This window comes from Ipomoea nil, unplaced genomic scaffold, assembly GCF_001879475.1.
Source record: "Ipomoea nil cultivar Tokyo-kokei standard unplaced genomic scaffold, Asagao_1.1 scaffold1574, whole genome shotgun sequence".
Lineage (NCBI taxonomy): Eukaryota > Viridiplantae > Streptophyta > Magnoliopsida > Solanales > Convolvulaceae > Ipomoea > Ipomoea nil.
The window spans coordinates 120,646-147,169 of NW_017618002.1; the positions used below are offsets into that span (position 1 = coordinate 120,646).

The window sequence follows — 26,524 nt, forward strand, 5'->3', positions numbered from 1 at the left end:
GTGGCAAAGTTAAGAACCATCGTTGCGTAAGGCCAACCAGTGTAGGAAAGAATGCCTTACAAATCATCGGTCAACAACCCCAACCACCTGCATTTTAGCTTGGAAGAGCCGATCAAGTGGTCGCGCGGGTCACCGGATCCATCTTAATTAAATCCGCTAAAGAATAATTAAAAAGGATTTAAGTTAGTCAAAGTCCCTTAATTAATTGGTGCGATCCACGGTAAACCGTGGACCCTTGTCTATATTAAAGTCTTAAGCCTGTTAGAAATAAAGAAGGAGGGCCCATTATTAATCAGATTCGTATTAGGAATCCTAAACATCTTACCCATCCAGATTCGTATTAGGGATCCTAACCTATATAAATAGGAATTATAAGGCATTAGAACCCTATCACCCATATCCTAGGAAGTCGTGAGAAGTTTAATTAAGCTAAAAGGTAACTCATGTCTTACAAAACCTATTTTCATTGCTATATTTTATTGATTGGCCCCTTTGAATGATTGAATGTGTGATTTCATAGCTATGCCTTGTTAGAGCTTGTCTTTAGGATTTATGATGTGGATTCTTGTTATTCTTGATGCTCTTGATGATCTTGCATGGTTGTTTGCATGTTCTTGTGTTTAATTATGTTTAGAGCGTGTCCTTAGGATTTATATTGTGAGTCTTGTTGATTCTTGATGTTCTTGGCATCCTTGGGTGGGTATATGCATGTTCGGGTGTTATTCAAGGTTTAGAGCTTGTCTTTAAGGTTTATGTGATGGCTCCTTGTTGTTCTTGAGGCTCTTGGTGCTCTTGAATCATTACGTGGTTATCCTTGAGTCTTGGTATGTTTAGAGTTTGTGTTTAGGGATCGATTGTGTTGTTTCTTGACTTATTCTACGTGTTCAAGTCCCGATTGTTGTTGATATGTGTTTGGGGCGTGTTGGGACTTGATTTTGGGTGAAATTGGGGAATTATCGAGTTGGAAAAAAATGCCAAGATAGGATGTTCCAGCGAGTAGTCGGTAGGGGGACGAACCCCCACCTGACCACCCGCCGGAACCGTCGTAGTGTTCCAGCGGGAGGACGGGCGAGTGGACGGCTACCCGCCGGACCACCCGCTGGAACATGTGGTGCCGCCGGCGGGAGGTCGGTGGGTGGTGGTCCACCCGCGGGCACTACCCGCCGTTACGGGCCGGCGCGGGGTTGTTCTGTCTCCGTAGGGTCGAACCCCGTGCCCCTAGGTGTCTTCGTTGATGTTTTTGGTTCTAGTATGATGTCTTGTGTACCATAATGCGAATTGTGAGTCATGTCTTTGCATGTGGTCCATACTTGTGTCGTGTGGTGCCAGAGTATCGTCTGTAGTGGTCGTTGTGTGTCATGTGGTCGCCTTGAGGGCGCTTATTGTTGAGAGTCAATGTGCATAATTTGCCCTTCCCTGATTATCCCATTGTGGAGTTATTGTCGAGTCTTGCTTGTGTGCTGTTGTCCATGGTGAAAAGAAAAGATATGAGATTGGTGGTAAAAACTATGATTGGTGGTTGATGCATTGCGCGTGCTTGTGTGTGATGGTACTGCGGTACCGGTGTGTGATTTAAAGGCATCGCGGGTGCTATGAGTTCGGCGGTTATGTAGGAGGTCATGTAGGCGGGGCATGCGGTGCCCCGGAGGGATACAAATGTGGTGTGTAGGGTGGCCTGGAGGTACATGTTGGAACTGTTATAAGGTTGGAGAGGCGTAAAGGTTGGAACTTGGTATAAGGTTAGAACATGGATGTGTTTGTGTTATTTGTTATTATCGAGTCTTATTGTTGTCTTGTTTTGTAGTCTTAGTTGCACGTTGTGTCTTTATGTGCCTTGCCGTGTCGAGTCTATTAGTATGCCTTGAGCCTTATTCCTGGTATTAAAGCTAGAGTCGTTTAGGACTATATTTATGTATTCCCAAGTCTCAAAATGATTTCTTATATCTATATGTATGGTACTCAACGCGTGGGAGTGAGTTACTTAGCATTATTCGCTAACGGTTGTAATACTGCATGTTTTCAGGCACTGATTAGTTGACCGAGAGCACGCTAGAAGGAACTGAGGTTCCTATCTTAGTTAGTTCTGGCTTAGTTAGACGGCCTGTGAGCCATGCTTGGATTTGGATAATGATTATGATTTATGCTTTGTTTAGTTAGTTTTAGCATGTGCATTTAGGTTCTCAAGCTTAGATGTGACGTAGCACCCCGACACTTATGTTTAGCTTCCGCTCTGTTTTGGGTATTAATGATAGCTTTATCCTTATTTCGTAAGCTTCAATGATTTTAAATTATGTCGAAAATTGGGGGTGTTACAGCTCGGGCATCTTAAAATCTATTGGAGCCTTGTAAGTTAGGATCTCCGTTGAAAAGGGGGAGGCAGTTAGCAAAGACTTGGCAATCAGTTTCTCTTTCCCCTCTAGCTTTTGTCACAAATCCTTAATTTTTGCCACCAGGTCAGCCACGCCAGCCTGCGCTAGCTCTCGCCTGGCTGGCGATTCTCCACTGCTTTCCAGGTTAGCAGCAATAGTCTCCCGCCTATGTCTAGAGGTTTCACACCTCTGAATGTTCTCCCGTACGGGCTCTGCCACGGATCACTCCCTAGCCCCCTTACTGGTCGGGTGGGCGGGCGGGAGCTGTAGGTCCTAACCATGAACGCACTAATCGTGCCGGCCGAGAACGACCCAGCGTGCGACCCTCTGAGCGTACAGAGTGCTCAGATGCTTGAAAAATAACTTCCTGCTCTAAAGGCACTGATTGAACAGGTCGTGGCTGATTGGTGTTAGTTGCCAGGCCCCTCTCATGCTCATACACATCTAATATGCGAACCATCACCTTTGCAATGGTCGGAACGGCTGGTACTACCATCAGATTGGGAATTTCTACGGGCACCTCATTGGGCGGCGCGACAGTACCTTTTGTACGTGCTGTCAACCTCTTGCTAGAGTTAGGGCGGCTCAACTATTCTCTTAAATCATCAACAGAAGCACGGTTGGCGGCCGGGTACCAGTATTGACGATGTTGGTGGCAGTGCCAGCGTTACCAGAACGTCTGTTGTGTTGAATGCGTGCCATTAGCAAAGTTTAGACACGGGACTTTTTGTATCAATCCCCATGGATAACGCCAATATTGGTTTTACGACTATCGGGGTAGCCGAGCAGCAGGCCAACACTACCATAAAAATATTAAGTAAAGTTGAGAAAGAAAATTGACGAAGTAGTTACACTTGTATTGAATCTAGAACCCTTTACAATGTGACCCCAAGGGGGTATTTATACAAGATGTATAGGTGTTGAAAAAGGAAATGAAGAAGAAATTAACAAATTTGAACTTTAGGAAAGCTTCCAAACTTCTAAATCAACTTCCTAATATGCGAAAAAGAAAATCCCGCCCCACAATTGGAAAGAATCTCCGTCAAATCTTCAGTCTTCATCCACCGCCTCTGAGCGCGGCACCCGGTCGGGACCCCTGACTGCCTGCATTGGTTGCTCCACCGGACTTGCTAGCATACCACAAAAGCGGATCGTAGCAAGGCTGCTGGAGCCTATATATTCTTCAAGTAACTAACCTACTAACCTTGACCGCCCAAGTGCTTCCCTAACTGGGTACCCTACCGAGGGGTATCCATAAAAAACCATCAGAGTGTTCTAGAAGCACATGAATCTCACGGGATAATAAAGACCCTTCGATGGGAGAGACTAGCTGTTGAGTCGTTTACACTAAATGTGGACGACAGCTTCAATCAAAGCAAGAACTCTGCAGGCTATGGCGGAGTACTGCGAGATAGCTAGTGAGGGGATGTGCTTGGAGGCTTTCAGGGTATCCTGAAAGTGAGGAACATTGTTGATATTGAAGGTTAGGCTATTAAGAAATTAAAGGCCTTGAATGTGCATGGGGAAATGGGTTGCAAAGGTTTGAGATTCAATGTGATTCTCTAAAGGTTGTGGAATGGATTAACAACATTGTTACTCCTATGGCTCCTGTGCGTAATACCATCACTGCATGTAGACAAATTATGAAAAAATTGTTGAAAGGTTGATTTAAAGCACATTCTTCGTAAGCAAAATAGGGTGGCAGATCTGCTTGCTTAAGGAAGTAATTTGGCACGAAATTTGTTCCCCCTCGCCAAAGGTGGCCTAAGCATGGGCTAAGGATAGAGACTAGAGAAGGTTCTCCATGCAAGAGAAGGGTGTGAGTGCTAGCTAGCTAGCTGCTAGCACTCGGGTGTATCAACCCTCCATTTAATTAAAAAAAAATAAACATGAATATTATATCAACCTTAAAGCTTACATAAATAAAACACAAACAAATTTTAATTAGGCTTAAACTGTACTTCTTTTATAAGTTTAAGTTTATATTTTACTTTTTTAAATTTAGTAACTTGATTATAAATTTTGATAAAGTTGAAAAGTATATTTGACACTTTCCACAACCGTTAAGAAAAGTTTATATGTTTGTGATCTAAATCATCTTGTTTGGCAATCAACAATTAGCAGTAGTGGTGGGTGTTTCGAGATTTGGTTCGATTCGTTTTTTTTTTTCAGTTTTTATTTCGGTATTAAAAAAATGATACCATTGGCTTGTTTTGGTTTGGTACTTCGATTCAATTCAATTTTTTACTGTACCGTTCAGTATACAAGAATTCATTACTATTCAGTTGTTCGGTATATTATCGAACTGAACTAGTTTGATTCGGTTCGAAAAAAATTTATATATATATATATATATATATATATATATATATATATATATATATATATATATATATATATATATATATATATATATTTCATAATAATAATAATAATAATAATAATAATAATAATAATAATAATTATTATTATTATTATTATTATTATTATTATTATTATTATTATTATTATTATTATTATTATTATTATAAAAAATTAAAGCAAAAATTCTTTTAAAAATACTAAAAATGGTGAATCTACTCAATTTTTGGTAAATCCACTATTTACCAAATATGGCTGACTTGTTTGAACATCTAACCATGGTTTTTTTTTTTTTTTTTTGAAAAATCCAGGTGAAGTAATATTAAAATTTGTTGAGAAAAAAATTACAAATAAATAGTGTACATTCTCAATGATACAAATAGGTTGTAGTATACCAAACTAATAGTGAAAAGTCATTTATGGCATGTTTGGTAGACATGAATTTCATTGCAATTCCACCATAATTCTTTGGCCACCCAATTACAATATTTAGTTGGAGAGAATTGTAATTGCCACATTTTGTTGAATTGTGTTGAAACCCTAGGTGCTTTTAGAAATAGGCCCATTAGGTTAATAGCATATTCCTATTTAAATAGTAGATGTTTGTACAGTTCTTTTGAGTTGAACACAATGAATCTTTCTACTATTCAACATGGTATCAAAGCCTAAACCCTAAATAATATTTCCCCGTTTCTTTTCTGCCGCCGCCACCAGAGTTCAGCCGCGACTGTTTTTTGCTTTCTGACATCTGCCTGGTGGTTCTTCTCCCAAACCAAGACCACAGGCCTCACGGAGCCTCGTCGCGAGCCAGAGCCCAAAGTCCGGTCGCCGTCTGCCGTCGCACGCGCCGCCACGCGCCACCGCCGTCGCCGAGATCCGCCACTGTTTTCTGGCCAGATCTCCCTGTTCCGACCTTCGATTGCGACGTCGTTGTCACCGTTAGATTCGTCTCGAGGAAACGCTTCAGACTGTGTTTTCCGTTTCCTCCTCTCTGTCGGTCAACTCGCTGGTCAACCATCCTTTGAGGCAGTTTTTCCCTTTCCTTTTGAATAATATTATGGCTTCATCTCTCGTCGTTGGTACCTCTTCTCTGTTATGTCTTTCTCAAGCTAGTAACACAAATACTTGGATTCTAGACACAGGTGCCTCAGACCATATTCCTGGTAACCTATCCCTTATGACTAATGTCACAAAGTCTAAGGCTTTGCCCATGGTTACCTTAGCTAATGGTAATCAAACACAAGTTGCCGATGTTGGTCAGGCTCATCCTATGCCATCTTTCCCTTTAAAGTCAGTTTTATATGTTCCTAATAGTCCTTTCAACCTTGTCTCTGTGAGTAAAATCACCCGTACCCTTAATTGTTCTGTAACCTTTTGTGCGGATTCGGTTGTTGTGCAGGACCGTAGTACGGGGAAGGTGATTGGCACTGGGACTGAGTCACAAGGCCTCTATTACCTCCGTGGTGGTGATCTTGTTGCCTATGCTTCTACAGATTCTCACCTGCTTCTCCATAGTCGTTTGGGCCACCCTAGTCTCTCCAAACTTCGACGGATGGTTCCAGGTTTATCTATAGGGTCATTATATTGTGAGTCGTGTCACCTTGGAAAGCAATCACGTAAGTCCTTTCCACGGAGAGTCAATAATCGGGCTGCGTCGCTTTTTGATTTAGTTCATACTAATGTTTGGGGTCCATGTCGTGTCAATTCTGCTTTGGGGTTTCGTTACTTTGTCACTTTTACGGATGATTATTCTAGGTGTACTTGGTTGTTCCTTATGAAAGATCATTCTAAGTTATTCCAGATTTTCAAATTTTTTGTGTTGAAATACAAACTCAATTTGGTAAACTCATTCGTGTTCTGCGTAGTGACAATGCTAAAGAATATCTCTCTAACCCCTTTCAATCCTATATGACCTCTCGGGGTATGTTACACCAACGGTCGTGTGTTTACACACCTCAGCAGAATGGGGTGGCTGAGCGTAAGAACCGACATTTAGTTGAAATTGCTCGCACTATGTTAGTTCATTCTCATGTTCCTCATCATTTTTGGGCTGATGCTATCCTTACTGCGTGTTACTTGATAAATCGCATGCCATCCTCAGTCCTAAACAATGAAACCCATATTCCATTGTGTATCCTTCACTTGATCTTTTCCCTCTTCCACCTCGGGTTTTTGGGTGTGTTTGTTTTGTTCATGACATGACTCCTGGGCGTTTGAAATTGGCCCCTGAAGCTGTCAAGTGTGTTTTCTTAGGTTATTCCCGGCTCCAAAAGGGTTATCGGTGTTATTCTCCAGAACTTAATCGTCGTTTTGTGTCTGCTGATGTCACCTTTATTGAGTCTACTTCTTTTTTCCAACCCACACCAGGTAACGTAGTCTCTATTTCAGAGGTTCTCCCTCTTCCCTATCTTGGTTCACTTCCTCTTGCCCAAGATCTTATTCCTCAAACTGCTCCTACTGCTCCTGACCGCCCCCTTCAAGTCTACCAACGCCGTCCATGCCCTGTGTCTGTTGAGGCTCCTGTTGACTCACCCATGCCACCCGATCCTCCTCCGGCTGCGGTTCCACCACTTCAATTGCAATCTGACGCTGATCCCACTGAGGCACCCATTGCTATCCGGAAAGGTACACGTTCTACACGTAACCCTCATCCTATATATACCTTTTTGAGTTATCATCGTGTATCTTCTCCTTAGTTTGCCTTCCTTTCTCACATTTCTTCTATGTCTATACCTAAATCCACTCGTGAGGCCTTCTCGGGTCCCAATTGGCGCCAAGCCATGTTCACAGAGATGGAGGCCCTGAAGTCTAGTAGCACATGGGAGTTGGTCCCCCTCCCTCCTGGTAAAACTGTTGTTGGTTGTAGGTGGATTTATACTGTGAAGGTGGGCCCTGATGGCAAGATTGATCGCCTTAAGGCACGACTGATGGCAAAAGGCTACACTCAAATCTTTAGACTGGATTACACTGATACTTTTTCTCCTGTAGCTAAAATTGCATCAGTTCGATTACTTTTATCTTTGGCAGCAATCAATCATTGGGATTTACACCAATTGGATATCAAGAATGTTTTTCTACATGGCGATCTTCAGGTGGAGGTTTATATGGAGCAACCACCTGGGTTTGTTGCTCAGGGGGAGCCTGGTCTGGTATGTAAACTTCGTCGTTCCTTATATGGTTTGAAGCAATCTCCATAGGCTTGGTTTGGAAGATTTAGCTCTGTGGTATGTGAGTTTGGTATGACTAGAAGTGAAGTTGATCATTCTGTTTTTTATCGTCATTCTAATGGGAAATGCATATACCTTGTAGTATATGTGGATGACATTGTTATTACAGGGAGTGATCAAGAGGGCATATCTCAGTTGAAAGAGTATCTCTTCAGTTGATTTCAGACTAAGGATTTGGGTAAGCTGAAATACTTTTATGGAATTGAAGTGGCCCAGTCTAGTAGTGGTATTGTCATTTCTCAAAGAAAGTATGCATGGGATATTTTAGAAGAAACTGGCATGTTGGATTGTAGACCGGTGGATAATCTAATGGATCTGAATGTTAAACTCTTACCAGGACAGGGAGAGCCATTACTTAACCGAGAACGATATAGGAGATTAATTGGAAAATTGAATTACATCACAATCACACGACCAGATATCTCTTTTGCAGTTAGTGTGTTGAGTCAGTTTCTTGAGAACTCATTGGGATGCTGCTGTTCGGGTTCTAAGGTATATCAAGAGAACACCAGGACAAGGTTTACTATATGAAGATAGAAGACATGCTTAGGTTGTTGGGTATTCTTATGCAGATTGGGTTAGTTGTCCGTTTGACCGGCGCTCTACTTCGGGTTATTGTGTACTCATTGGTGGTAATCTCATATCTTGGAAAAGTAAGAAGCAAGATGTTGTTGCCATGTCCAGTGCTGAAGCTGAATACCGAGCCATGGCCCTTGCCACGTGTGAGCTTATGTGGCTGAAGCACTTACTACAAGAGTTGCAATGTGGCAAGGTTGCACAAATGACATGGATATGTGACAACCAAGCAGCTCTACACATCGCCTCAAATCCAATTTATCATGAGAGAACCAAACACATTGAGGTTGATTGTCACTTCATTAGAGAGAAGATTGTGTCAGGGTGTATCAAAACAAACTTCGTCTATCCACAGTGAATGAATGAAGTAAATATCTACAATGAATGAACTAAATATCCACAATGAATGAACTAAATATCCATAAATTCATAACTATATATTCACAATAATGCTATTGCCGAGAATCGAATCTGAATTTTTTTTTTAAGTGGGACGCGCATTTTTAGCCAAAACGACATCGTTTTGCATCGTATGCACCATGCGCATGGTGCATTCGGTTGCACAGCATAACTATTGATGATCTTCATTAGAGAGAAGATTGTGTCAGGGTGTATCAAAACAAACTTCGTCTATCCACAGTGAATGAATGAAGTAAATATCTACAATGAATGAACTAAATATCCACAATGAATGAACTAAATATCCATAAATTCATAACTATATATTCACAATAATGCTATTGCCGAGAATCGAATTTGAATTTTTTTTTTTAAGTGGGACGCGCATTTTTAGCCAAAACGACATCGTTTTGCATCGTATGCACCATGCGCATGGTGCATTCGGTTGCACAGCATAACTATTGATGATTGCAAATTATGTTGTGCAACCGAATGCACCTTGCGCATGGTGCATTCGATGCAAAACGACGTCGTTTTGATTAAAAAACGCGCGTCAACTCTACAGATCAATTGGCTGATATTTTGACAAAACCCTTAGAGCTCCTAGTGACAAAACCTCTTAGAGCTCCTAGGGTTGAGTATATTTGTAACAAGCTTGGAGCATATGATTTATACTCTCCAACTTGAGGAGTGTTGAAACCCTAGGTGCTTTTAGAAATAGAGCCATTAGGTTAATAGCATATTCCTATTTAAATAGTAGATGTTTGTAAAGTTCTTTTGAGTTGAACACAATGAATCTTTCTACTATTCAACAAATTGCAATTCATAGGGCGTTTGGTTGGAAGGAAGAAATAGTTGTAGGAAAGGAAAAAATGAATGAAATAACATTATTATTATCCTATTATTATTAAACAAGGACATTTTAATCTTTATACAACTTCTTTCCTTCTCAATCACAATAATTATATTCCTCATTACTCAACAATATAATTTGAATTCTTACTTTATTCTCACCTTATAATCCCTTTCCCCCCTAATTCCTTTCTTCTAACCAAATGTTAGATGTTGCCAAGTAATCTATATTATCCAAACTAAAGTTGATGCAATAGCAATCATCATTATACACTTTGTACACTAAAATAATCACAACCAACTAAGGAACAAACAAGAATGCAAGCTAAGACATCTCTATTGACAGCTGCAGGGAGGGGATCTAAGAATGTACCAGGAACATTACCCAGAACCCAAAGAATGGAAAGAATATATATATATATATATATATATATATATATATATATATATATATATATATATATATATATATATATATAGAGGAAGAATTCCTTGCCCTCTCTTTCCTCTAGACTTGAAATGATTGGCCGGCTAAAACCTAGAAGGGCAAGTCATTCATTTAGTGTAAGATACAAGTAGAGGACTTGAACCGGCTTCAGTATGTATTGCCTTCAACAATACCACAAATTTGAACAGGCTTTCTTCTGAGAACCACTTTATCTTCCAATCCCCCTTGGGCACTGCTTCATGTATCTTATCTTTCTTCTCAGAAGGGCAGAACTCTGAATTTACCCCTTCTACAGTCAGAGTCACGCAGTGGCTCTCTGTGGTTTCAATGACCTGAAATACACGCAAGTTCTAATTATGAAATTAAGCAAATATCATCACTCTACTCTGAGGTTTATTAGTTAAGAAGATGCATTCAAAATGAGTCAAAGCAAAGATATAATCTTTGCCATATATATATATATATATATATATATATGAAAAGGTTCAAATGCGGCGGGATCTTACCGTGCGGCAGAATTTCATAATACACCAACAGTGTTAAAAATATGCACCAACAGTGTAAGGAAAACACATCACAATGAAATGCAATAAAACATCAAAAAATACACGACCCAAAAAATACACCATATAACTCACCACCCCCAATGGTGTATTTCCGAACACTGTATGGTGTTTTTACTCATACCTAATGGTGTGTGTTTGGTGATGCGTACCTAATTTGTCTCTGTTTTTTGTGGTGTATTATCCAAACGTTTATGGTGTATATTTGTTGAACTATTGGTGATGCCGCACCGTAAGACACTACCGCACCTGAACTCGCATATATATATATATATATATATATATATATATATATATATATATATATATATATATATATATTATTGGTTCAAATGAGGACAGAGCTTCACGAGCGACCGGTGCGGATTGCACCATTAGGTATGCATAAATGCACCACACAGGGCTCGAAAACGCACTAGAATGATATACACAAACGCACCCCACACCAAAAAAAAAAAAAATGCACCACACAATGATGCATTTTCGACCACTTTTTGGTGCATTTATGCGTATCTAATGGTGCTTGACCGCACGGAAAGCAATGTCAATATATATATATATATATATATATATATATATATATATATATATATATATATATATATATATATATATATGTCTAGGATCAGGTGCGAAGGACTCTCCAGGTGAAAAATGCGCACAAATCTCAGCCATTAAAATACATCCAAATCTATGCTTTTTTTAAAAAAAAAAAATTACACTTCGAATTAAATAAAACTGCGCACTTGAAAGCACAAAAACATGCACTTGAAGGTAGAACAATGTGCACAAAATTCTGTACTTGAAGGCACAAAAATGTACAATTGAAGCAATTTATGATACCAAAAAAGGAAGTTATTCAACTTAAGTGTTATTGAAGCAATTTTGCCAATACAAATTGTTTGTAAATATCACAAATTTCATTAAAAATTTAGTTATAAATTATTGAAAAGACAAAACATATAATAAACATTTGCCCATAATTGTGTACTTGAAGACACAAAAATATGCACTTGAAGGCATAAAAATGTACACTTTAAGGCCAAAATTCTGCACGCAAAGGTATAAATATGTTTAATCGAAGCAATTTTTAGTAGCAAAAGTGAATATTCAACTTAAGTGTTATTGAAGCTGTTGGAATATTAGAAGTCTTGGGCAGCTCACTAGCCTTAGTAATTAAAGCCTTGGGGAGATGAGTAGTTTCTTTATTTATTATTGTTTACTCGTGTAGACCTATATATAGACTTGCAACTTGAAGTTAGATGAATACAAGAACCCTTTCTATCTTTTAACATGGTATCAGAGCCTCTTTTTTGGGACCTGAAATTTCTCTCGAACACCTACAGCCGATCAATAGTGGTGACCGTTCATCATCCCTTTTCCGACAAAATTTTCCAAATCAGTTCATTCCTTGTCTGCGATTATATGGTGATTTTTTCATATCTTTCTGAAAGCTATGGCAAAACATGAAAGTTTAAACCGCATGCTGAAAGTTGCCAGGACCAACTTGTCTCATACTGCTCTTGCATTAAAATCTGATTCATCTTGGATTCTTGATTCTGGAGCCACTGATCACATTTCTGGTAATCTCTCATTTTTCTCTAATATTGAGTTCTCAAACTCTCTTCCCGATGTCACATTTGGTGATGGATCAAAAGGAAAAGCTATAGGAGTTGGAAAAGTCACTGTTCATTCTTTGTCTTTATCTAATGTCCTTTACATTCCTGGTTGTCATTTCAATTTGATTTCAATTAATCAACTTACTCACTCACTTAATTGCCTTGTCACCTTTTCTTCTAATACGGTGGTTATTCAAAACCGTCAAACAAAAGGGACAATTGGTGTAAGATATGAATCACGAGGTCTATACCATCTTTCATGTTCCGCCAATACCAAAACAGCTTGCTTGGCTTCTATTTCACCCCTTCTTAACCATTGTCGTTTAGGACATCCTGACCTCAATAAATTAAAACAACTGGTTCCTGGATTGTCGAACTTAAAAACCATAGAGTGTGAATCATCTCAACTTGGGAAGCACTGAAGAGCTTCATATCCTAGTATAGTGAATAAGAGGGCCAATACCCAATTTTCTTTAGTTCACTCTGATGTTTGGGAACCATGTCGAGTTTCATCCACTTTGGGTTTCTCATATTTTGTTGTCTTCATTGATGATTTATCTTGATGCACTTGAATTCTTCTAATGAAGAACCGTTTTGAATTATTTGATGTGTTTCAAAAATTCTACAATGAAATTGTGAATCAATTTGGGGCATCTCTCAAAATATTACGCAGTGATAATGCAAGAGAATATTTTTCTGACCCTTTCACTTCTTTCTTTTCCTCAAATGGAATACTTCATGAATCGTATGTGCTAGAACTCCTCAACAGAATGGAGTTGCTGAACGAAAAATTCGTCATCTTGTTGAAACAGCTCGTACTTTGCTTATTCATAACAAGGTACCTAAGAATGTTTGGGGGCATGCTATACTTCACTCTTGCTATCTCATAAATCGGATGCCTTCCTCTGTTTTGCAAGGAAAAATTCCTCTTCATATCTTACGTCCACAAGAACCTCTCCATAAACTTCCATTGCGAATCTTTGGGTATACTTGCTTTGTTCATAATACTTCTCCAGGGCGTGATAAATTTGATGCCAAGGCAATAAAATGTGTTTTCCTTGGGTATTCTCGCCTCCAAAAAGGCTTTAAGTGTTACTGTCCTAGAACACACTGGTTTTATACCTCTTCCGATGTTACCTTTTTTGAAACACCTTTTTTCTCTTCCACCTCTGTTGAGTCTAATTTCCTAGGGAAACCCATTGAAATCACAGAAATTCTCCCTGTTCCTACTTTCTCAGAACCTGTATCTCCCACTGTTCCTGAAAGGACCATACCTATTCCTGAAAGAACTATACCAACTCCAACCATTCAAGAGACATATTCCACCGTTGTACCAACGACGCAATCGTCAAGATTCCCAAGAGGATAGACATCCAGTTGAGTCATGTTCTACATCATTGTTACCCAATGATGCTGCCCAAAACACCACAACAGAGTCTCCAATTGCCAGTCGAGTAGGTAAAAGATCCACTCAAAATCTTTACCCTATCTATAATTTTCTTTCACAAAAACGTCTGTCTCCATCATATTATGTCTTCATTGCTAGTTTGTCAACTGCTTTTGTTTCAAACAATGTCAAGGAGGCATTAACTCATCCAGGGTGGACTCAAGCAATGGTTGATGAAATGAAAGCACTACATTCTTCCGAGACTTGGGAGTTAGTACCTTTACCTCCTGGTAAAACTGTGGTTGGTTGTAGATGGGTGTATAATGTGAAGGTTGGTTCAGATGGACAAGTTGATAGACTCAAAGCTCGACTTGTGGCTAAAGGATACACACAGGTTTTTGACATTGACTACACGGATACCTTCTCACCGGTGGCCAAGATCACTTCTATCTACCTCTTACTCTCAATGACAGCCAACCATCACTAGCCACTGTATCAGTTGGATATAAAGAATGCCTTCTTACATGGGGATCTGAATGAGGAAGTGTATATGGAACAGCCACCTGGATTTGTGGCTAAGACAAGAGCTAATCTTGTTTGTCGTCTTAAGCGCTCTCTCTATGGGTTGAAGCAATCTCCACGTGCCTGGTTTGGGAGATTTAGAAATGTGATCCAACAATTTGGCATGATTCAAAGCAAGGCTGACCATTCTGTCTTCTATAAATATTTACTTGGAAAAAGTATATATCTTGTGGTTTATGTTGATGATATTGTCATTACAGGGAATGATACTGAAGGAATAAATCAGCTTAAGAAACATTTGTTTCAACATTTCGAGACAAAGGATCTTGAAAAATTGAAGTATTTTCTTGGTATTGAAGTTGCTCAATCCAAACAAGGTATCTATGTGTCTCAACGAAAATATGTTTTGGATATTCTTGAAGAAACAGGAATGACAAATTGCAAACCAGTTGACACACCCATGGATCTAAATGTCAAACTTCTTCCAAGACAGGGGGAGCTCCTATCCAATCCAAGCAAGTATCAGAGATTAGTTGGCAAGCTATTGTACTTAATTATCACTCGACCAGACCTCTCCTTTGCTGAAAGTGTAGTTAGCCAATTTTTGCAAGAGACATGTCAAAGTCATTGGGATGCAGCCGTCAGAATATTGAGATATGTGAAAACGTCTCCAAGTACAGGGTTGTTCTATAAAGATCATGGACATACAAAAATTGTTGGCTATACAAATGCAGATTGGGCTAGATGTCCTTGGGATAGGAGATCAACATCAGGATATTGTATTCTATTTGGAGGTAATCTTGTCTCTTGGAAAAGTAAGAAACAAGATGTGGTTGCACGCTCAAGCGCAGAAGCTGAATACCGAGCAATGGCACTTGGAATATGTGAGCTAATTTGGTTAACAACTTCTTACAGAACTCAATTTCTATAAGCATGGTCCTATGAAATTAATTTGTGATAATCAAGCAGTGCTCCACATTGCGTCTAATCCTGTCTACCATGAAAGGACTACACATATTGAGGTTGATTGACACTTTATACGAGAGAAGGTCGCATCCGGAGACATTGTTACCACATTTGTTGGGTCAAATGATCAACTTGTTGATGTTCTCACCAAATCTCTCTGTGGACCTAGGATTGAATACATTTGTAGCAAGCTGGGAGCTTTTGATTTATACGCTTGAGGGGGAGTGTTGGAATATTAAAAGTCTTGGGCAGCTCACTAGCCTTAGTAATTAAAGCCTTGGGGAGATAGTAGTTTCTTTATTTATTATTGTTTATTCTTGTAGACCTATATATAGACTTGTAACTTGAAGTTAGATGAATACAAGAACCCTTTCTAGCTTTTAACAGAAGTAATTGCCCATACAAATCGTTTGTAAATCTCAAAAATTTCATTAGAAATTTAGTTATAAATTATTTAAAAGAATGCAAAACATATAACAAACACTTGTCCATAATTGTAGGCACAAAAATATGCACTTTAAGGCATAAAAATGTGCACTTGAAAGCCAAAATTCTACACGCAATGGCATAAATATGTTCAATCGATGCAATTTATGTTAGCAAAAAGGAAAATTATTCAACTTAAGTGTTATTGAAGCAATTGCCCATACAAAACGTTTGTAAATCTCACAAATTTTATTAGAAATTTAGTTATAGATTATTAAAAATAATGCAAAACATATAATAAACATTGACCAATAAATATGCATTTGAATACACAAAAATATGCACTTGAACGCACATAAATGTGCACTTTAAGGCCAAACTTTTGCACTCAAAGTTATAAAAATTTACACTCAAAGGGAAAACTAAGTACTGAGACAGAACATGCACTCGAAGAAGGAAAATGTGCACTTTGAAGAAGGAAAAAATATGCACTCGAAGAAAAAAACATCTAAACTTATCTACTCAAAATTACAATAATGTCACCGCGTGTTTTTTAATTCTTCTTCATTTTGGACTGTTGATTTAGACTAGATCTATGGTTGAGAACTTGAGATTTAACCCTATTTTTTTTACCTAAAGTCCCCTTACGCATATAATCCATAATATATATATATATATATATATATATATATATATATAATCTGGTTGCCAAAAGGAACAATCTAAATTGCAACTTGGGTAAATAGGTCAAGAATGGAATTTTGATAGCAATGTAAGCAATTGATTGTGGTCAGTATAAATTAGAATGCAGATAAAAGCAATACTTCTGTTGTGCGGTTATAGTCAATTGAACAAGAGAGTAGAACTAGAACACAGGTATACGGAAACAGTACTCCACCAACCAGTAACAGTCAACCACACCTTTGAAGCAAGCATCAAATGAAATAAATGAAAAGAACATGCTTATAAATGAAGACTTACCATTTCAGATATATCAACTATGGCGCAACAAAAATCCAGTGAAAAGTACGAGGAAGATGCGTTCTCTGAAAGAGAGCCTAGCTGTGTTAGGTCTTCATTGCACACAAGCAAATGCCTCTGGAGCACAAACAATGATCTTGGGAGCCATGTACTGTCTGTCAGTTTCACAGAGGAATTTCAAACACCATCACTAAAGAGGATCCATATACATTATTGCCAAAATATAATATATAAACAATAGGATTAATAATACTAAATGAGACACAAATTAGCAGAAAATGAGATAGTATGTGCTTGTTTGGCCTAGTTGGAGCCTATTGAAAAAGGGGAATTTCTTAAAAGCCTGAATGTGAAACTTCTTGAAGAAAAAACTTTTTGCCTCTTATTTAGTTTTAATTAATGACCTTTATCTCTTTTTAGTATTTTACTCCGCTTATGATTTTTTTTTTTTGTTCAGTAGATAAGCTCCAATAAACTGTGGGCCAAAAAAGCACAATACCATATCCATAACATCACAAAATGAACAGCATATTTCATCATGAACATACTTTTTAACTTGTCGCACCAAAACTGTACCATTGAATACTGAAAAATGCTTATCTTTAAACCTTGGCATATATGCCTCTGAAAAAGGTATGTCTGAACCTGTTCCAAGCTGCCATTTGAATTTCCAGCACAGCACCATTACGAAAAGGGAATGAAAGTATACAAAAGGGGCAAAATACTTGAAATATCCTTCACCCAAACATCTGTGTTAATGCCATAAGAGACAGGATGTATAGATCACCTTTGCACACCAGAGTCCAGTATAGATAGCAATTCTCTTGATTTCTCTATATTCCTGGTTATAAATAGGTAGGTTGCATTGCTTTCGAGGCACACCCTTGGGGACAGGAATGAAACAAACAGAACTTTTCAGAAAAATGAGAATTTTAGTCCCTGCAAATATTAATATATAACCCACTAACCTTATAACATGAAGCCCTAAACCTACTAGAACACCTTTGATATGGTCAATCATGTGACAGCCTATTAATTGCAAGCTAGCCCCTGCAAAATGCCAACAGAAAAAGCTACTAAAGAAGACCAGAACCCCTAGAAAACAATATAGACATAAGACATAAAAAGTGCACTCCTTGCAAACAAAGTTCATACCACAAATAAAGCTAACCTGACCCATTACATATGTTGGCCATTAGTAGCACATAAAACTTATGTTCGCTGCTCGTTATTACAACCACCTCTCTGTGTGCACATAATTTGTAAAGGAAATAAAAAGCATGATTTAATACATTGAGTGTTATGACAGCATAAGCAATAGAAAGTAAACCAATATATGGAATTGGTATAAACGAATAAATGATTATTGATTTCATTTGGGAATATATAGCTCAGTTCCTTAAACAAAAGCACAGAAGCCAAAAGATGCAAATGATAGAAACAGCCCAACGCATTTGAGAAGCAATGAAGGCCGTGTACCCATACATTGAGGACCAAGCAAGTGGGTGACAATATTAAAAAGCACAGAATTTGGTTGTTTTTGTTAAAAAATAATAAGAGAGAATAAAGTAGAAAGAGAGAGGCTTGAGACTTATGAGGTTGTGATGGTGCAAAACAAGGGAGCATTTAATTGGTCAGTTGCCACAATCATAGAATTTATCTTACATACTCAGCTAAGAAATGAAATTAACTGTGCATTTTATAAGCCCTGTTTTGGTGTAAAAGAGGTGCATCATCTTTGAAAAAGGCATAGGCAGAAGTGTCAAATAGGTCCATCTACTACTGTGAAGAGCTCAATTCCCACCGCAAACTAAATTAAGTGTCAAATAGGCCCATCTACCAGCTAAATTTGTTCGATTAGCTTTTTTTGCAGGTTGCTAATAGGTTGCCTATTCAATTATTAAAAAAAAAAAAGGAATTTCAGCCACCGGCTGGCCGCGCCGGACAGCCGGTCTGGACCTCATGTTTGACAGCCGTGTCTGTCCGGCTGTCCTCGCCGGACAGCCACAGCTGTCTGTGAAATACGCAGCCACCGGCTGTCCGGCGGTCCGGCGCGGACAGCGGTGGCTGAAATTCCTTTATATATTTTTTATTTTTTAATAATTGAATAGGCAACCTGTTAGCAACCTGCAAAAAAGCCAACCGAACAAATTTAGTTGGTAGATGGGCCTAGTTGACACTTAATTTAGTTCGTGGCAGCAGTAGATGGGCCTATTTGACACTTCTGCCAAAGGCATATCATGAAATGCATAATCTGCTACAAGTGTGAAATCTGCTAGCAGTTGTAGAAAGAAGAAGTCCACTAGTGCTGATAGAGAATTTTACCTTTCACTGCACCCAGATTCTTCATGAAGCAAACAACAGCAGCTTACACATTTCTGAATAGTTTCACTAACTCCAGTTTGTGAAACATTTGCCATGAAGTAATCCTCAATAAATTTTTCTGCCCCATTTGACATTGATGTCTTCTCTGAGAGAGGTTTGCCTTTATGATTCCCAAGCAATTGTGTCATTGTACTTTGAGAAGTGATCACCACAGAAGCCTTATGCGAATCAGTAAGGGCATAAGTTCTATCTTCATCATCTCTACAATTATTCACATTTTCATTTGATTTTTTTGTTTTCTCAATTTCGTCTTCTGCATTAGTTTCCTCAGGCAGTGATACCATTCTCCTTTTAGGTTTCCTTTTAGGCTTTTTCTTCTCTAACAAATAGGCCCCTTGCTGCACAAAACCCAAGACTTCAGCATCTTGACTGGTGAAGTCTGTTCCTCGAACATCTATACAGCTTGAATTTCCTTCAGTATACGAATCTGATGTGTGTTTACCATTTTGTTTCAAAGCAAAATCTGTTTCATCACATGCATCTAGGGAACGATGTGCAGATGGAAAACATTCCACACCACTTTCTATGAGATTTTCAGTTACTGATTGATCAATCTGAGAATCGCCCTGCCTATACTGAATGGATTCGTCATCACTGCAACTTGTATCACTATCAGAAGATGCTACTGAGAAAGATTCTGCAGAAAGTTGCAGAAATTCTTCTTCCAAATTGTGGCGTCGATGCAGAATATCCTCTTTGTAATGAGGAGGTGATCCAGTACTAGCCAAAGAAGAATGAGAATCCAAAATAGTATTCGTCACAGTAATTGGTTGAGTATTGCTATTGGCACTCATCCTTTCACCCTCAGCGGTAGCAAAGGAATCGAAAGGAGATGTTCTAGCGCTTGCAGAGAAAAATACTTCATTACTTGATGATTTGAGATTCTCTTGATTCTTTCTGGTGCTCCTAGCACTACGTATCAAGTCTGCATCACTACGGCCCACAAAAAACTTTGAAGATACTTCACCAATATGATTAGAGTACGTTTGTGTATTAAAGCTAGTGGATGTCTCAGCAAAGGAGGTATCGGATTCTAGAATGTTTGTACTACTATCATCTCCAGAAAGTTGACCAGACTCAGATATATATGTTGAGGTCTCACCTTGATGCTTAGTGCTAAGCTTTCCTTTCCAGTGATTACTTTTCTCGGAATTTAAATTGCACCTTATACCTTCAATACCACCAAAGAAATTGTCAGATTCATGATCCATCCAATCTTTGAACTCCTGCAACCATAGATCAGATCGTTTTTTCTTCACAAATTCAATCCTATTCATGAAGTCAACTATTTCAGATTCCTGATCTGAATTGGCATTCTCCTCTTTGCTGTGAGTGTCATTATCACAAGATACTGAATCTTGATCTGATAACGGGAATGATCTATCTTCTTCATTTTTAATGCTAACAAGTCGGGATACCTTCTTCTGGAAATTTATATGAGCAGAAATCTTTAGTAAGTAAAGGCATATAGTGAAGAGAATTAAATTAGGTTGTCTGGACTGCTATCCAGAACTTATCAGAAGAGGTTACTCACCCTTTTTGTATTGATGCTTCCTCCTAGTTCAGCACCATCTCTTGCTGGTATATAAAATCCAAAGCTAGCAGGTTGCTTCTGCCTACTGGCAACAATTACTTTCCGCTTCCATAAATCACTTGTTGAGGGTTTTTCTTCATCTAGTTTCAACTAATGTACACATGCCATAGAAAGCAATGGAGTATAACTCACATGTTCTGAATGACTACTGTAATAATTTTATGTATGGGAAATCAAAGCTTAAGAAAATGAGAATCCAAAGCTAAAAGACATTTAGAATAGGGAAAACTTACTTGGTGTGGATTAGGAAAAAAGCTGAAAACTTGGGCTCTATACCATCTTGCACAACAAATAGGATTTCCTTCTAACCATAAGTTTTGAAGAGATGACAATCCAGCAAGGATTTCCATCTCTGAGAAATTGGAGATTATATTGTAGGATATATCAAGCCCTACAAGTGACTTCAAATTTTCAATTCCATGCAATGTAGTCAAAGTGTTATTCCTCAAAACGAGCTTTATAATGCAACAAGAAACCTGAATAAAGCAATGAGATGTGTTAGTTTAATATAGATTACTAACTAGAAGCAAGCACACCCCATCAGCATAGTAAATGAAATTCTCTGTGTATAGCTACTCTAATCCATTTAAATAACTCTGCCTAAGTAGTTCTCAATTTAGTTGGCGCCAAGCCTAGTTAAATGGGGAGATTTTTGCAAATGTAGACAGCAAAGATAAACTTCAGAGACTTTGAAAGTACAATTGGATTATTGGCATCAACACTTAGTTAAGTTGAGTAGGAAAACAAGTAGCAAACCTTGAACAATAATGGAAATAACAGTAGCAGAAATAATTAAAGAAAGAACACACTAATGCATCATATAATGTGTAAGCAAGTCACAAAAACACTTTAGGAATCCCTGGGTGAGTATGACATCAATTTGAACCAAAATTTCCCCACAGAAGCCAGGGCATTTACCTCAATAAAGGATGTTACACTTCTCAGGTGATTGAACCCTAGATCTAGATGCTTCAATTTGGTGCATCTCCGGAGATTATCCACTTTAGCAAACTTGTTCCTGCTCAAATCAAGTGTTTCAATAGCAGGAAGGAGCTGTAAGGACTCATCCATGAGAAGCAAGCCATTGCAAGCACATGAAACTAATGACAAACGGTTCCACTGTGGTGAATTTTTTATATCAGCAATTCTGCTTGCAAAGACATGCCGTAATGCATCCTGAGACAATTCAGGTGAAAAGGAATTAAAAAATATATATATCTAGAATACGGAACAATATTAGTTCATCAAACATACCGCATAGAACGTAAATACTAGGATTTAGTATAAAGGAAAGTTTCCAAGAAATGTCATGAGGAAATTTACATTTCTGATGATTTATTATGCTTTATAAGAGAATTCAGCGTCCGACAGTTTGATCGTAAATTAAACAAATGATGAAAAGCAGCATCAAATAAAGGAGCAGAGCTGACCGTGGAATTATGACAGATCAATTTCTCCAAAGTATGTCTCAGCTCGAGAAGTCCACGGGCGTCAGAGGTGGACAGATCGCATCCTCTAAGCTCCAGAACCTTCAACCTCGCAAAAGGCAGCAGCGACAGTGGCGAGGGGTCTCTAGCTGGGGGCGGCAACACGGAGACGACTTTCAGCGAGTTGAGGAGGCGAAGAATCCGGCGAAGCTGCTCGAGAGCACGGTGGTCACCGAGGTCGGAGACGTAAGCGCGGAGATAATCAACTGGAGCACCGGCGAGCAGGCTCTCCAGCTCGGCCAGCGCTTCGATCCTGGAGTGAACATAGTGAAGCCCTATAGGGTTGAGCTTGAGGACCAGCGCCCCCTCGATCAACGGCTCGGCGTGGCTCTCCACGAACTTCACCAGTGATTCTAGGTACCGATCTCCAGTTACAAGCGTCATCTCAAATCCCTCAATTAGGGTTGCGGACCTTCAAACATGCATGCACTGCAGACGGATAGGAGAATTCGGTTAGCAAGAGAATGGGGGTTTGGGAGGAATAGAGCAGAGAGAAACGGCCATGGCTGAGCAGACCGTGTGAAATGTGAATGGGGGGTGGGGGTGGGGGTTGGGGGAGAGGGTTAATGATTGATTTGTAGCCTAATAATTGGGTTAGACAGTGGTGTGATCGAAGCAATTTGCCGGCAGACACCTGGCGTGTATGACCTGAGTATTCTGCTGACTCTCACCTGGCATTTGATTAGAGAAAATTACAATTACATTTTCACCTAATTCTTAGTTCTTACATAATTTGAAAGGCAAGTAAATTTTAAAGGTGTGTTTGGTTGATGGATTTTGCTCACAAGAATAGGTATGAAAGTGATTGTTATTGTTTGGTTGATAGGTTTTTACAATACTACTATGAGTTTCAAATACCCCATTAATTGAAAAACTCATACCCAAATAAAATAAGGGTTTCATTCCCTTATTCATTCCCAAGCACTACTATTAGTAATCATTCTCATTCCATCCTATTATCAAGCATGCTAAATACTTTCACCAAAACTCATTACTATTACCAAGTATTTGATACCCATTCCGATTCCTATGTGCGAACCAAACATACCCTAAATTCATTTGTTTAGTGAGAAGGAATTGCAATTCCGCCTCATTAAAATTTTCTTATTTTTAATGAATTGGAATCTAAAACCCTTGCCAAACATTTTGTGCTCAGATGTCATATAGTGACTCTCTTATATATGAGGTCATGAAATTGAGCCTCAATGTAGGTGATGTTACTCTTTTTTTTAACCTAAAATCGATGTTTGACCTCTTTCTGATGTTGACTCTTTTTTTTACCCTAAAATTGATATTTGACCTCTTTCTTTTGATTATAGCGTTGCTTCTTTTACTCTTAGCACAAAACCTCAATCAGTAGCCAAACTCAATCAAATATGTTTTCTAGAAACTCCCTTTATCTTATTTTATTGCTTTCATTATGCAATATTAGAGTTCATTTATACAATGTTTTAGATAAATTTTCAAAAGCAAAATTTGAATTTGGTCATTTAGGATTAATGATAATGATAATGATAATGATAATGATAATGATAATGATAATGATAATGATAATGATAATAATAATAATAATAATAATAATAATAATAATAATAATAATAATAAGTATGGCATTTTGGACATTATAGTATTTATTCCTTTTCAATTCTCATGTATACCAAACATTAGAATTGAAATGTTCAATAATTCAATTCATGCAAACCAAACACTGAAATTTAAATTATCACTTTATTTTCATATTACTCTTCTCCAAAGGAATTGCAATTCCTTTCCCACCCAATTCCTGCTTCCAACCAAACGCCCCGTAAGTTTAGTTTTTGTTTCTAATTAATATGTTGTTGCAATAATATCTCTAATTAGGTAACAAGATGATGTCTTTTAAGGTTCGTTTGAAACTCAAAAAATAACTTTCTTAAGTTATTTTTTAAGTTTTGCAGTATTTGACTATAAACAAAAAATGAAGTCAACAGAAAATACATATTCTATCCAAAAGAATAATGATTCATTTTGGTAGAAAATTTCTTTCAGGTAAAAATCTCGAAAGATATTTTTTGAATTTTTATCTCACGCTCAGTTCTTTCTCTCTTCCTCTAAATGGTGTCAAATGGGCAGGTTCGCAACAACTAAGTTAATCATGTTAACTTATAAATTTGATTAGGATTGGTCAAACATTAAAAATCTTTGTCCGACTCATAGCCCAAAATATTTAAAAGACATTTTAGTTTTTTCTTCAATTCATTTAGTTTAGACTTATTACATTTATCAACAATCATTATATAGTGGACCATGGTCCACATGGATCATGGCCAAAATGACACCGTTTCTTTTAATGAAAAGAAACGAAAGCCGTGAAGTCTGTTATATGTGCACTTAGTTTTTTTTAGGTGATGTTGTAATAAAATTACAATGTGTATAAAATGAAACTGAATAACATAAATCTCGCATATTAAGTGTATATTGTCTAATGAAACTGTAGTTGAATTATAAGGATACGTAGTGATAATGTAATGAAACTACAGTGTGCATAAAATGAAATTGAATGGCATGTCTCACATATTGAATATATATTATTAAATAAAATTGTAGTTTAAGTAGAATGATACTTTGGTAGTGTTGTAGTGAAATTACATTGTGTGTAAAATAAAATTGAATCACATATCCCATATATTGAGTGTATATTGTCAAATAAAACTGTAGTTAAATAATAATGATATTTTAGTAGTGCTGTAATGAAACTATCTATCTACTAAATCTAATAAGAGCTAATAGTGTAAATACGTTGCGAAGTTCCAAATACGTACAATCCGACAGGTTGGACCGTATTAAGGTTCTTGTACAGTCTGCTTGTTGGTTTAAGTATTGCGCTCGGGTAAGGACGTGAGCTCAGGGTAGGTTAGAAACCCCAAAAACCCTCTCCCACCAGCATTAAATGCAGTATTTATAACCGTGGGAAAAGGGACACATGCTAAGCTCTCGACATGACTAACACGTGTCGTATATGCAGTCGGTGGACTCGAGAACAGTGTCTTGGTAGCCACGGGTGCATAGATTCATGATCGTTCGCTGAGATGGGACTAGGTTAAAGCTTTAAGTCTAAGTCCAAATTCTGAAGTAGCCTTGTTCGAGATGGTCCTTCCAATCTTAACTAATTAGGGTCAGTGCATACGTAACGGAGCGCCACTGTGAATATTAGCTAGCTCGGTTATGGTGTTTAGGTCGGGAATATCATGTCTGAGGTTAGGAAAAGGTTAGTTTAGGTTCCTTTCAGTGACCTAACTGGATACCGAGCAGGTGTACGGTATGTAAAAGGGGGTGTACTCGGAGAATATTCCCTATTAAGAGCCAATAAAGTTAGGCATATAACGAGAACTAAAAAATATTGGTCCAATTGTTGGTTGAAATGAACGGTTCATATTATTTTCCTTTTGGTATTTTTTTTTCTACTATACCATCTATTATATCATTTACTTTTTCTAAATACTCGCGCATTCCGTCAGTATAAACTTTAGTAACATAATATTTCATTAACTATTTATTATTCGTAACTTACTCACTGATTTCAATAAGGAATGTCTTAGATTCGAGACTCATCCAAATCAAAGTTTGGGTAATTGTTGAACATATACTGTGAAAGTATGAATATATTACGGTGCATTAAAAAATAAAATATAAAATTTAATATGAACTTTGGTCAATTAAAAAGCCAGACTATATACATAGCATTCAAAGTTGAGCACCAAAGATTACTGATATGGAATATTGAAAATCATTTTCTTGATTTTTTAATAAAACAAATCTAGTTTAAGTTTTTTTTTTTTTTTTTTCGATTCAATTAATCTTCTTTTGATTATTTAGAACAAGACGCAATACATTAATTATGCTTTTGCATTATTGGGAATGATTTAGGTGATTATGATATAAATATTTTTGTATGTATTTCTATAATAGTATCAAACAAAATTATTCTTACATCACTAAAGTTTCATATATATATATATATATATATATATATGGCTGTGTTCAGGTGAGAACGCCTTGCCCAGGAAAGAGATGAGAATACATGTCATCCGTCTACGTGTCCAGATCTAATGGATGAGAAACACTGATTTTTTTAAAAAACATGGTGACATTTTCGTAAATAATTGAATATCGAAGTGCAAGTAGAATGTATTACAAGTGCAAGTAGCAGTTTCATATAGTGCACATAATTGCAAGTAAAATGTATTACAAGTGCATGTAAAATGTATTACAAATGCAAGTAAATTTTACACTGAGAATCAATACTAAGGGCACCTAACGTTATAACTGGGTGCATCTATAGTTATAAGTAGTTGCACCTATGTGCACGAATGTTAACAAGGT

General features: G+C 37.7%; 2 protein-coding genes across 4 annotated transcripts; one reads left to right on the forward strand and one right to left on the reverse strand.

The window, feature by feature from the left end:
• Window positions 1–7,969: 7,969 nt before the first annotated feature.
• Window positions 7,970–8,891, forward strand: LOC109190179 (uncharacterized mitochondrial protein AtMg00810-like). Its single transcript, XM_019340630.1, has 3 exons — window positions 7,970–8,081; window positions 8,166–8,441; window positions 8,530–8,891. Exons 1-3 carry the CDS (start codon window positions 7,970–7,972, stop codon window positions 8,889–8,891), a joined length of 750 nt encoding a protein of 249 aa, XP_019196175.1.
• Window positions 8,892–9,993: 1,102 nt separating this feature from the next.
• On the reverse strand, window positions 9,994–22,751 carry LOC109190201. Of its 3 annotated transcripts, XM_019340653.1 has the most exons (12): window positions 22,106–22,741; window positions 21,594–21,851; window positions 20,909–21,151; window positions 20,616–20,765; window positions 19,022–20,505; window positions 17,868–17,941; window positions 17,665–17,746; window positions 17,484–17,579; window positions 17,245–17,351; window positions 16,697–16,851; window positions 10,349–10,564; window positions 9,994–10,313 (listed from the first exon to the last, which is right to left on the reverse strand). In XM_019340653.1, the coding sequence occupies exons 1-12, from the start codon at window positions 22,544–22,546 to the stop codon at window positions 10,293–10,295; spliced, it is 3,327 nt and encodes a 1,108-aa protein (XP_019196198.1). In that variant the 5' UTR covers window positions 22,547–22,741; the 3' UTR covers window positions 9,994–10,292. The 3 variants fall into 3 exon arrangements, 2 of the variants coding, with proteins under 2 accessions (XP_019196198.1, XP_019196199.1); XR_002055673.1 differs by lacking the exons at window positions 9,994–10,313; window positions 17,245–17,351 and having other exon boundaries at window positions 10,452–10,564; window positions 22,106–22,750; XM_019340654.1 differs by lacking the exons at window positions 9,994–10,313; window positions 10,349–10,564; window positions 16,697–16,851; window positions 17,245–17,351; window positions 17,484–17,579 and having other exon boundaries at window positions 17,661–17,746; window positions 17,852–17,941; window positions 22,106–22,751.
• Between the last annotated feature and the right edge of the window lie 3,773 nt (window positions 22,752–26,524).

Coding starts and splice junctions, on each gene's coding strand:
- LOC109190201 (XM_019340653.1), bottom strand. CDS start 22,546: ATGACGCTTGTAACTGGAGATCGGTACCTAGAATCACTGGTGAAGTTC. Junction 21,852..22,105: donor TGATCTGTCATAATTCCACG/GTCAGCTCTGCT, acceptor GAATTGTCTCAG/GATGCATTACGGCATGTCTT. Junction 16,852..17,244: donor TTGGTGCGACAAGTTAAAAA/GTATGTTCATGA, acceptor TGAAACTGACAG/ACAGTACATGGCTCCCAAGA.
- LOC109190179 (XM_019340630.1), top strand. CDS start 7,970: ATGACTAGAAGTGAAGTTGATCATTCTGTTTTTTATCGTCATTCTAAT. Junction 8,082..8,165: donor TACAGGGAGTGATCAAGAGG/GCATATCTCAGT, acceptor ATGGAATTGAAG/TGGCCCAGTCTAGTAGTGGT. Junction 8,442..8,529: donor ATTGGGATGCTGCTGTTCGG/GTTCTAAGGTAT, acceptor ATTCTTATGCAG/ATTGGGTTAGTTGTCCGTTT.